This window comes from Helianthus annuus, chromosome 2 (genome assembly GCF_002127325.2).
Source record: "Helianthus annuus cultivar XRQ/B chromosome 2, HanXRQr2.0-SUNRISE, whole genome shotgun sequence".
NCBI classification, from domain to species: Eukaryota; Viridiplantae; Streptophyta; class Magnoliopsida; order Asterales; family Asteraceae; genus Helianthus; species Helianthus annuus.
Window position 1 is genome coordinate 107,413,973 of NC_035434.2, and position 12,703 is coordinate 107,426,675.

Genomic DNA, 12,703 nt, shown 5'->3' on the forward strand with positions numbered 1-12,703 from the left:
GCTTCATATCAATTTCTTGTGATAATTTATAAGCTTCATAGCTTATCAACTCCTTAAGATAATTTATAAGCTTCATAACTTACTAGATCCTCATGGTAATTTATAAGCTTCATAACTTATCAGCTCCTCATGATAATTCATAAGCTTCATAGCTGATAACCTTCTCATAAACTTCTTAGCTTATAAACTTCTCAAACAACTTCACAGCTTATAAGCTACCAGGATAATGAAAAAAGCTCACAGGCTCCTAAACATGCCACACGTAGATAATAACAATGTTATGACTACTTATGACTGGTTGGCTAATGACGTGGGTAATTGAAACCCACCATTCAATGAAGCTAGAAAGCCACAAGCAGGAAGAAGTAGCTCCTTAGCTTGACAACATCTCGCTACAGTGATACTACAAATACCGAGGCCATAAAAGTTAATGGATGTGACCTTAAACCAAAAGCATATAAAGTGACTAGGGACTCATACACCTCCTCTCAGTTGTAACAAACTTGGAACTTTCACTACAAGGGCAAAGCCACCTGCATAAGTAAACATTAAAGAGATAAGCCTTACCAAGTATAGAAGATGACATGTCTGGAAGCAACCCCTTGGTGAAAAGGCCAACATATAAAAGGGTGTTCCATGCAATTGTCAAAGGTATTTAAACTCTCCCTAAAAACTCTCTAACTCTTTATCTCTCATTACACTTATTTCACTCCCGATAACCATTCGCTTATTCCCATGTTGGAGTTCGAACGCAGGAGGCCCCCTCCTGCGTTGCAGCTCATGGTGTTGTTATTCTGAAGGTCCATAACCCTGAACTAATCATATCCTTGTTGTAGCAATAATCGTATTTCTTAATTAATTTTTTATTTATTTTTTTTGTCAAAAATCATAGAAACCTTAATAGGTTTAGTGAATATTCTCTAGAGAAACCTCAAGATACATATTCTTAAGTGACAACATCAAGACTAGTTTCATTTAAATTAAACAAGGTATAGACAATAAATAGTTAAATATATATGGTATGGTACTTGTAATAACCTATACCCGAACCCTAATCACAATAAACGGATTGGTCATCAGATATGGGAGGGGTCTATTCGGGTAAACCGAAAACCCCGAACTCACTACTTGTTAATCACAATATTTTAGTAGGTGATGGGTCATAGCGGCTAGGATTGGAAATTGGGTTTCTTTTATTTTCATCAAGTTAAAAAGTCAAAATTTTCAAAATAATTGTGTTTGTAATTGGGTATAAAATTCGTGATTCTATACATGTGCTCACGAGTAAGTGGAGCATTACCCCTTTGTCATTTAGTTGTTTCATTTCTCATGGTATTATATAAATTAAGTTTTGGGTTTTGACTCGGCTTCCTGTAGCTACTACCGGCACCACTAGTTCCCGAATCCATTGAAGATGGTGCGTTGGAACTATTTCGTATTTTATAAAAATCATACATTGATTGAAGATTTTGTTTGAAAGCATTTTTTTGTGTTGGTTTCCTAATTCGGTGAGTTTTAGTAAAAACCGAAGTCAAAATTTGGTTAGTCGATTATAGTTTAACATATGTTACATTTAAGCACGGGTTCAAAGCCATGGCATAAGTGAAAACGCATGGAATTTCCTTAAAATATTTTTAAAGTTTTTCTTTATTTGTTTTATCATTTTTTTAAACAAATCATTGTTTAATTCAAACTCACTGTCGCACTTTTAGAATCCTCAAGAAATTTGTTCGATAGTTTCCTAACTCTCATCTGGGAAGAGGTTTACTCGACCATGTGCCACAAGATCATTATGAAAACTCTGTAGAGATGTTCTTTTGTCGTAAAGCACTTTCAAACATTGTAAAGGTTAAATTCCACCTAGTATGTATGTCCCAATTCAGACTTAAATAAGTGGATTATGTTTCCCGACTCAATTTCGTATTTTGCATGTTGTTGCTTGTCCCTCTAGGTATTAGCAATTTCATTTTTAGTCAATTAGTACTAAGTTTCCAAATAGAAATTACATCGAGATAGAAGGTAAACCGGCAACAAGCTGTGCTACTACCCCTTTTTGAATAGGAAAACCAAGTCTTTTAAAAACTACATCCATAGATCTCATAACATTACTATGCATGACCCTTCGAACTCGACTAAGTAGAGCAAATGGGATAAATACGTGTTGGTTGTCAAGGCACGCTTTCTCGTGTTTGGTCACTTTGCTCAAAACAGCCTGACCCATCGTGAAAGCACTATCTCGTAAGCCCATAAGGGTAGATCCCATTAAATTGGTCAAGTTGCATTGTTCAATCACTAGACACGTAAGGTTGTCTTGCACCGTTAAATTAATAATACATGCAACACATCGAGTATGAAAAAATATCGTCGTTGCAAATGCGTCTTTTTTTAATTTCTCAGCGACACCTGGTGTTGTTTGAGGAGAAATCGAACGAAATTCAAAATATTTTGTTATCTAATTTAAAAGTTGACATTACATAACTTAAAAGTTGAAATAGTGTGTGGATATAGAAACAAGTCGAACGTAATCAAATGTTTGTGGATATGGAAACAAGTTGAACGCAATCATACGTTTCATCATTTGCCATGTAGCAGGACCGTACCAATGAGCAGCAACGTTAATATACGATTCCGGTAAACCGTGTGGAGCTGACCAAGCATTGGTAGTTAAGTTCACACCAGTTAGTAAATTAAAAAAAAAAAAAAAAGACAATAAATCGTCTTTAGCTGGTTTCCACAATTTCATGCAATAACGTCTATGAGTTCCATGACTTGCGTGTTGGACCGTTTCTTGAATCATCTTCATCAAGCGAGAGTTGTCAACGTGGGAGAATGACAAACCTTCTTGAATCACGAACTTTTCAAAACGATCTTGAACCTTGTTAGAACGACAAAACGTCTTAAATATTTCTTTAAGTCGAGTTTGGTTGAAAAAAAAAAAAACCATCACAACTTCGGCAACGAGATTTTTGAAACCCGTTCGGCATAAAACATAAGTCGAAACCTCCATCTTGGCCCCAAATTTCAGGGTTTCGCTTGGTTTCAAGAACTTTAATAACTTGAAAATCGGTAAAGAATCACCAGCACCACCAACGGATGATTGTGAGTCAGCACCTTGTGAAGCCAATGCGAAAAGTTTGATAAGACAAGAGCGTTTTTGTGTTTTCGAGTGTTGTGATCAACCAAATACCTCCACTACCTGTTTATACTAACTTAGGATGGCAAAATGGTGATTTTTGGTTCAAAAAACGGCTATAAACAGTCATATAGCCGTTTGGAAACGCTCACATTCAATCCCAACGGTGAAAACCGATTTGGAAAGTGGTTTGGATCTAAAACCGGTTCGGGTCGGTTTGAGGGTCCCGGGGTAAAACCAGTCTCGAACTGGTGGTTTCTATTAGTCTGGGATCCAAAGCATGTAGATTTGGGTTGGCGATTTCGATTTGCAAACCGGTTGTTTTCGCCTCCTCTAATTCCGTCTTCAACTGGGAAAATGGGCCTTCAATTCTGGTTTCCAGACCCACTAAACCAAAGTGGGCCTTATGAGCCCAAAAAAATGAACCTTTTTACACGTATCCGCTCCTGAAAGGCTGAAACATATATTTCTTGCTGTGTTGTTCATGTACATCTAATTGATTTCTTAGTTATCTTGATATGGGTGGGACCCATTGACCCAACATATCTCAACTTTTGTTCAATAACTGGTAGTTGCCCTGTGCACATTGCGGGGCAATAGCCGAATAATTCTCAATCAATTAAAAAAATACTATGATAATTTTGCTAGGAAAAAAACTAAAACGATAATAAGACCGTAATTTTCGGCTCAGGGCAAAATTGTAATTTTTCAGGACTAATGAGCGAGTGTTAGGCAGCTCCTTGACACCGAAAAAATTAAACGAAGTCAACCAATTAAAAAAAACTTTTATAGTTTTGCTAAAAAAACTAAAACGATGGGAAAAACGTAATTTCTGAGGGGGAAATCATATTTTTCATTCAGGGATAAAATCGTAAATTAAATGGACCAATGAGAGAGTCGCAGGCAGCTGCCGGCATGACTGTAACACTGGATGCAAAATTGTAATTTAATCAGGAAAACAAACAAAAACGATGGAGAAAATGTAAATTTAAGTTGAGGGCAAAATCGTAACTTGGTTGTGAGAAAGAAAAAACCTAATGGGAAAACTGTAAATTTAAACGGAGCAAAATTGTAAATTTGAACCAATGGCAAATTTGGAATTTTTAGCTGGAGGCAAAAGCGTAAATTTATTTTTATGTGGGGGTAAAAACATAATTTTGAACTGATGGCAAAATCGTAATTTTAAAGGAAAAAAACTAATGGCAAAATGGTAAATTGAACTGCGGGCAAATTTGAAATTTTTAGCTGGGAGTAAAAACGTAAATTTATTTTTAAGTGGGGGGTAAAATCATAATTTTGAACTTATGGTAAAATCGTAAATTTAAAGCGTGATAAAATCGTAAATTTGTTGGATCAATAGAAAAGTGTCAGGCAACTGGCTGACACCATTCTCTTTGCCGTCCATGTGAGCCAATAGATGGCCACCACCACCCATTTCACCCAATAGGTGAAAACCACTATTCCCGGGTATCTAATTTGTATACGTTGAATAATAATAATAATAATAATAATAATAATAATAATAATAATAATAATAATAATAATAATAATAATAATAATAATAATAATAATAATAATAATTTGTGTGTGAATGTGAAAGTACAAGATTTGATTGTTTGCTCTCTTTAAGCCTTTATTTATTCATTTATGATACCTCTAATTTTAACTTTTTTTATTTCTCCATTTTAACCTTTTTTGTAACTTTAGATAAACACATATTTGACTTAAATATTAATACCAGAGTATAATATTTGAAGCTTAAATTTCAATCTCAAGAGTGACACGTCTATAAAAGCCACATCAATGTAGATTGACAATACAATGAATATTAAGAACATAGTTTTGATATCTGGCTAGAATCAGATAATAGAGAAGCATGGTCTTTCTTCTTTTCTTGTTACTACTTTTTATTTACAATTCAAGGGATGTCAGAAACTTTTTCTTCATCTTCGAGTAGTTGCTTTGTCAATGAGTTTTCTGGTCTTGCAACTATCCTTTGCTCTTCAGTTTTGCCCCATAGTACTGAGTACAGACCAATCATTATCAGCACTGCCCCTAACAATCTGTGTCATAACAACAAATTTATCAAATAACATACATAAGGGGTGCTAAACATGTGTTTGTGGGATGGCAGGTCCAACCAGATCTGAACACGAAAATTTTACACGAACCTTAACCTGAAAATTGTGTTAGACGTATGAACCTGGATATGACATGGATATTCACAGGTTGACCGAACACGACGTGTCTAACCTGATTTATTTTTGCATATTAATATTATTACAACATAAAATACAAATGTATATAAAACAATTACGTTTTAGTTATAAAATTTTATGTCAATTTCTCTTTTAAGATATGAATACGGCATAAAATACCCAAGCAATTTAATTTGTGACATAAAACACATTTTGAAAATATATAAATATAAATGTGTTAAATGGGTCAACGGGTTGACACGAACCTAACCCATTTAGCTAGACGGGCTCGGGGGTTCAACCTGAAACTAACCCGAGCCTGTTTAGACTATATCCAAACGTGCAAATTTCATGTTAAGGCCTGTGTCAGTGTCAAAAATTTACATCCCTAACAATCTACTGAACTCAAAGGTTCTATTTTTTTCTTATTTTGTTTCATTGTTGAAATAGTTATTTATAATGTGGTTATGAAACATCAATAAGCTGTAGGATAGATATCACACAACTCATCCTTACAATACAAGGCCCGGTATCAACTTTGATCCAAGATGTTTAATTAGCACTATAGACTTTGACTAATCTCCATACATGTTCAAGATTCACTTACCCTCCAAGGTACAACTGATCTTGAAGAATTGCAAATGCCATGATAGCAACAAGAACAGTCTGCACAGGTTGGAACACGGCAACAAAAACAGGCCCGCCTTTCTGAATGCACCATGTTTGAAGCCATAGGACAACTCCAGATGAAATGATACCCTGTAACACATATATTTTAAAATTCATTTATAAGTATATTTACATTAAATTAAATGCCAAGTGTATTGTACATATATATGGAACAAGAATTTACTTACGGCGTATAAGATGGTGAAAATTTCTTCCCCGGACTTGATTTTCCATTTGACGGGGTCCCTCTCAAAAACTGCTGCTATGACAATGAATTGGATCAACCCAAAGAAGCATGTGAAACAGGTGAGTGAAAGTTTAGCCGGGTACTTCTTGACAATGGGAGCCTGCAACAAATTTCAATTATATATTAAACTGTCTTAATTAGGCTTGTGAAGTCGTTATAAACATAAGATATCGCTTTAACATCTTTTACAACCCAAACATGAGAACTCATAGACTAGTCTGGTGGGTGAGGAGGCAATTTGATCTGTAAAGTCAATATATGTTGTCTATACACTGATGTGGGACATGTACCATATCTTGCCTAAAACTCTAATTCTTGATTTGTGAACTATATTTTAGGAGAAGAACCAACCTGAAATACCATCCAACCAGCCCATGATAAGCAGTGACCGAGTAAGAATATACAACCCCAAGTCCAGTTTAGCATTTTTGTTGGGCCAGCAAGCGTAATATCTTCGTTGTTGACAATCGGTGCATCTTTGTGCAGAAGAGGAGATCCTTTGTATAGAGTAATAACCATTGCACCCCCTACACTTGCAAGGGTACCAATAACTTTTGCCAGCCCATCTCTCCTTGCTATGTCTACTTTCTCAAGCCTAAAATACATACAAGAAAATAACAATATTTTAACTCTTGTATTGGAATGGTATATATATGAATCACAACTTCCTTTTTATACCTTAAAGCAGAAGCCATGAGAAATGTGATGGCAGGAACTGAGTTTTGCATAGCAGAAGCAAAAGTTGGGGTTGCATAGTACAATCCTAGAATATAAAACCCTTGGTTGGCTGTAATTCTTTTAGAACACATCAACAAAATATATTAGAACATAGAAATACAACCAAAGCCTATAAAAAAAGAGCATGGCATAAATAACTTTCTTTTTTATGAATAAAGTTTCATTAATATGTGATATGATATCTGATTGAGATACAAATGCAGAATGATAATAAATCCTCCTAATGTTACAATAATGTTGTAAATTAGGGATGGCAATGGGACGAGTTTATGATGGTTATTGGTAATCTCAGTCTCATGCCCGATTGTAAAATTGTGTCTCATGCTCGGCCCAGTACCCCTTGGGTAGACATTGAGAATTGGGCATAGGAGCGGGTACGCTTGTTCATTTCTAAAATATATGTTGGGAATTTCAAATACATTTTTATTACCATTCTTATGCTTATACAATTTTATGTTCCTAACAACTATAATAAATTAAAATATGATTAAAATATATACAACTCATGATGATGTAAATCTCAAAATATATGTTACTACTTCTTAAGTTCTTATCATAAAAAATTATAAATAATATTGTCAATTACATGATCCAAAGAGAAACAAAGTCATTTTCCATATAATATAACTATTAGAATGAATTTTTACTAGACTATGATTTATGAAACATAAATTAAAAAATTGGGTATATGTATGGGGTACCTAGGTTGGTAAACGGGTATATGTTTCGTGTAATCTGGTCAGGTAAACCCTAATCTCATACATGCCCCATACCCGCGAGTATTTCAAAACTAATATCATACCCGGTTCCATACTCGAATACTGTTTCGGTTTTGCCCATCAGGTTTGGGTTCGATTGCCATCCCTAGTTGTAATGTAATATGCTAGACTTCCCTTTAAAAACATGACACAATGAACTTGAAGCATTGAAAACACAATGCAGCCTTATAATTTGACTTACCCCACTAAAGCCAGGAAGAAAATCTGAACTAGTAACGAAAATGTAAGGGGAGGTCTTTCTTTCCTGGAAAAAATGCAAGAAAAAGTTCATTATCAATAACACATACGTAGATAATTAGATGACTATGCATATCTTTTTTTTACACTTGGCTTGTATATGGTGAATATATGTAGGACATATTGAACATGCCCGAATTAGTCAAATATATCATTTCAGCACTTACTTCTCGTAGAAGTAAGCAATCGGAGCCAAAAGAATCAAAGCAAGGAGGTTTCTGTAAACAGGATAAACGATTTTGCTAACACCGATATTGAGTGCAACCCTAGACACTATATGAAACCCTGCAAAGCAAAGTTGCAAAACAAGAACTGCTATGATAAGTTTCAACTTTCCAGACACGTGAATCGACTTCATTTTCACACTAGAGTGATGGATGTATTGTACTACTACTTTGGGCGTCAATTTATAGTGTTGTTCGGTTGGTGCATGAACCTTTCATAAGTCAAAGATACTTGAAAGTTGATAATTGTTTTATATGTATTATTGGTTTGATGCATGCATGAGGGTGGCAAGAACTGTTATAGCCATATGCAAATTAATCATGCAAAAAACATCGGTTGTGATTGCAATTATTGGTTTGCTTATCATGTTGTCCTATCTAATAATTTGACAAAGGTTGGGCATTTTTTATTCTTTTGACTTGTCTAATTGTCATTAATCTTTTTAACGGACACGATCTATATAAACATTGGTCAAGTATAGTTACTAACTCGTTTCATGACGCTACAATAAAATAAACAATCCTATATTTATCGTCTTTCCAAGTAATTCGGTATAAATGTTTTTGTTAGTCCTGTTTCATTATTGCAAACAAAGACTTCAAATATATCATTGTTTTTTTTTTTTTGAACGGCAAATTTGGATCACTGACGGATCACTGGAGTATCATCGTACCACCAACAGAACCACCCGATCATATCCATCTCCATTAGGCTATAATGAAACACAGGTTAACACCAAGGTTATACTGCGGGGTTATTCCTTCTATGGGTTCAATCTCCTTTCTTACTCGCTGAAATGACTTAGATCCTGCAAAACAGCAACACCGTTAGTCTCGTTAAGAGGGGAATATGGGGGTTTCCCTCTTAACCAGGCTCCGGCGTGAGAATAAGTACTGTTCTGAGGGAGAATAAACAGTGTGTGTTGAGTGTGAGAGTAACAAGAGCAAGATCCTGAACCTGAATGATGAAGGGTCCTATGTATAGCCGGAGGGTGAAGGAGGGAGGAGCAGCTGTACCAGCTGTGGGTGCGCGCCAGCTGTCCGACCAAGGGGAATATCCTCTTGGTCTGCTCTGCCATAGCCGGTGTAGTGGTACACGTGGCGCGCTTACGTTTGTCCATGCTGGAAACCTTGTACTGGCGTTGTCAGCTCTGCCCCCTGATTTGTCGCAAGCCTATGTGGCGTTCTGTGACTGGTGACACGTGTTGTCCTTTTTGTCGGATGGAGCATCCTTGGTGCCACCTGCAGATCTTCCAGAAGTTTCTAGAAGCTTCTGGATTGTTTTGCTGATGTAGGCGCCATGTATGCTCAAAAAGTGGTGTGGTCCCTGCCATATAGGCAGGGAATTGGGACCATACCTCTTCAAGTCCCCCCAGTCCAGTGTGCCTTCTAGTTGAGTTAAACGTCTAGGAGGGATTCTGGACTTATAAGGGTGGTGGTTTTTATGGCGGTTTGTATGGCGCGTGGAGTTTGGCGATTTAAAAAGTTGAGCCAAATGGACGCATCGCGCATGGGTTTTGGCACTTTATAAAAGGTGAGCCAAATGGACGCATCGTGCATGGGTTTTGGCATTTTTGTAAAAAGTGAGCCAAATGGACGCATGGCGCATGGATTTTGGCACTTTTGTAAAAACTGAGCCAAATGGACGCATGGCGCATGGGTTTTGGCCCTTTTGTAAAAAGTGAGCCAAATGGACGCATGGCGCATGAGTTTTGACACTCTATAAAAAGTGCGCCAAATGGATGCATGGCGCGTTGCGCATGGCAGTTATTGTTTCCTTCTAATGGAAGTTTTGTTGTCTTGGGGAAGATGTTGATGTGACTTTCTGATGTCCCTGTCTTATCGGAGATGAACAGGCTCCTTTTCAGTTCCCGCCAGTTACTTTCTGTCACGTCATCAGGCCCTGTTACCCATGTTTCCGAAAAAAGAGGTGGCGTCTTCTCTTTCTTCTGACGTGTCGCTCCCCTATTGCTTGCTTTTCCTGGGCTCTGACGGCCCACAATGCGATGGGTATAAATAAGAGGCGGTTTCCTCCTTCTTCCTCACTTTTCGAAATTTTGAAGTTTGGTTCTCTCCATTTCTTTCATCTTTCCTTCTTTCTTTGTTTGAATTCTTTCGTTTAACCTTTCTTTATCTTCACTATGTCTGGTGCAAATCCTTCTCAGAAGAAGAAGAAACATAAGGGGAAAGCTCCTCCTGGTCCTGACCAGGCAGTTATTGGGTGGAAAGAAGAAGAGTTCCACAACCTTGTGCAAGGGATGAGTTTTCGCCCTGAGTGGGGAGCCCAATATCCCACTGCTGGTTCCACCGCTGTGGATGCGCCTCCGGGTTACATGACTCTATACGCTGCATTCTTCCGGGAGGGTAACTTTAGGCTCCCAATTACCAAGTTTACTGCCTTTGTGTTGAGGAATTATGGGCTCCATATTTCTCAAATCAACGCGATTGGGCTTCCGCGTATTACTCATTTTGAGTTCGTTTGTAGAGCCTATCGTATTGAGCCGACGTTTGAGATGTTCAACGTCTTCTATAGTGTCACCTATGCCAGTGGTTTTTATTCTTTTAACGCCCGGACGGGTGTTTCTCCGGTTTGTTCCGTTCCTTTGAAGAGTTTGCACGATTGGAAGCAGAAATTCTTCTACATTCGTCGCTGTGTGATTCCCATAGATATGCGTTACTGGTCTGTGAGTGAAGGGATTCCGAAGGTGGATGTGTTGGTGGATTATGCTGCACAAGATTGGTACAAGAAAATAACAAACAAGGCAACTGCTATTTCTCAGTTGGAGGAGATGGCCTTAGTTGGTTATAGTTTGATAAACGCTTTGGACCCGAAAGCTGCTGGTGCCATGGTTGAGGCGATCCAAGAGGATGGAACGCCAGTATGGTTAGATCAGATTCGAGGCCGTTTCCTGCACCCATCTGATGAGAGTTTTACTAGATATGCTGGTGTCGTTTTAGGTGAAGGTGAAGAAGATGACCCTCTTGACCCTATTCGAGAGGAAATTGTTGTTCTCTCGAGTGGTAGTTCTAGTAGGTCCAATGAAGATCTAACCAGTCGTTCCGCGCGTGCAGGTGTTGCACAGGGGGTTGTTACTGAGCCTGTTCAAGAAACAGTTGGTAATGATGATGATGATGCTCCGGTGGATCCTTCTGCTCGACTAGAGACGAGAAGGAAAACAAAAACGGATAAGCTAGGAGGAAGCGAGAAGAGGGTTGAAGGCAAAACTGTTGATACTTCTCGTAAGCGACCCTCTGCTCTTCCTTGTCTAGATTATGTGGTTGTCTCTGATACGTTGTCTTGTTTAGGAGCTGGTGAGAAAACTCGTGAGTCTGACCCAGATGACCGCGCGACTTTGACCGAGCATATGAGGAAGAAAGCTCTCGAGGATAAGAAACGCAAACTTGACGAGCAGTCCGCTGCTCTTCTTGCTTCGAAAAAGGCTAAACTCCATAAGGAGGCCCCTCCCGCGCCTTCCGAGTCTGAAATAGATATGGGTGTTTTTATTGGAGGTCGCGGGAATCTCTTGGAGGAGATATTTGCTGCTCTGCCCCTCCTGGTAATGGTTTTTATAGTTTTATATTTCTTTCATGTTTCTTCGAGTTACTTGTAATTGTTGTGGTTGCTTTATGACAGAAGTCAAGTCTGGCAAGAAACCTCGTAAGTTGGATATTTCACAGATCACTCCCCCTGCTTCTCCTCCGTCGAGGACGATTGGCTTGACCCCTCCTCGGGATGATTCTGAGAAGAAGAAGGAAGATGAAGCAGCTGTCGGGAACGTGGGTGAAGGTGGTGGTGATACCGCAGGTGGTGCAGGTGTTGATGATAGAGGTAAGGGTATTGAGACTGAGGTGGAGTCGAGTGAGGCCACTCCACGTCAGACCATTTATACTAAGCGCCCTTCAAGTGGTGGTGGTGCTACCTCTGGTGCGGTTCGCAGTCCGCAGTTTACGAATGTCCGTGCTGATTCGTGGGATACTCACAATCCTGCTTGTGATGACTTGACGCACGCGCCTCGCTGGAATCTTACCCAAGGTTCCCGAATGAATGATTTGGGTAACTGCCATGACTTCTTTTCTATGTCTCTTCCTCCCGCTGAAAGGATGTTCCAGAAGCGACGCAATCGCTTTGAGTTATTAGATGATCATGTTCGCGCCGGAGTTAACTTCTTTGTCTCTGCTCAAGAAATTGTCCGGGACTGGAAATCTATGGGGGAAGAAACAGTTGAGTTTGAGGATGCGAAGAGAGCGTTGGCTGAGGAAAGAGAAAAATTTAATGCTGAAAAGAAGGGTTTGCAATGGAGGGTCTCCGATGCCGAGCAGAAGCTTGAGGAACATAAACAAATTAACCTTCAAAAGCAGAAAGATTGGGAAACTGCTTGTGAATGCACCAATGCTGAGATGCAATCTCAGCGCAATGCGATTGTTCGATTATCTGGTGAGAAGAAGGAGCTTGCTGATGAAGCCCATCAGGCGCGCCT

General features: G+C 38.5%; 1 protein-coding gene across 1 annotated transcript; it reads right to left on the reverse strand.

The window, feature by feature from the left end:
- Positions 1-4,857: 4,857 nt before the first annotated feature.
- LOC110919062 (WAT1-related protein At3g18200) lies at positions 4,858-8,364 on the reverse strand. The gene is made up of 7 exons (XM_022163340.2): positions 8,169-8,364; positions 7,946-8,008; positions 6,926-7,042; positions 6,599-6,842; positions 6,189-6,347; positions 5,939-6,090; positions 4,858-5,196 (listed from the first exon to the last, which is right to left on the reverse strand). The coding sequence occupies exons 1-7, from the start codon at positions 8,357-8,359 to the stop codon at positions 5,052-5,054; spliced, it is 1,071 nt and encodes a 356-aa protein (XP_022019032.1). The 5' UTR covers positions 8,360-8,364; the 3' UTR covers positions 4,858-5,051.
- Between the last annotated feature and the right edge of the window lie 4,339 nt (positions 8,365-12,703).

What these genes read in the sequence shown, in the direction of transcription:
- LOC110919062 (XM_022163340.2), bottom strand. Translation starts at nt 8,359, where the DNA reads ATGAAGTCGATTCACGTGTCTGGAAAGTTGAAACTTATCATAGCAGTT. An exon ending in TTCTTCCTGGCTTTAGTGGG is followed by an intron (nt 7,043 to 7,945) that starts GTAAGTCAAATT and finishes GTGTTCTAAAAG; the next exon opens with AATTACAGCCAACCAAGGGT. An exon ending in CTGGTTGGATGGTATTTCAG is followed by an intron (nt 6,348 to 6,598) that starts GTTGGTTCTTCT and finishes AATTTGTTGCAG; the next exon opens with GCTCCCATTGTCAAGAAGTA.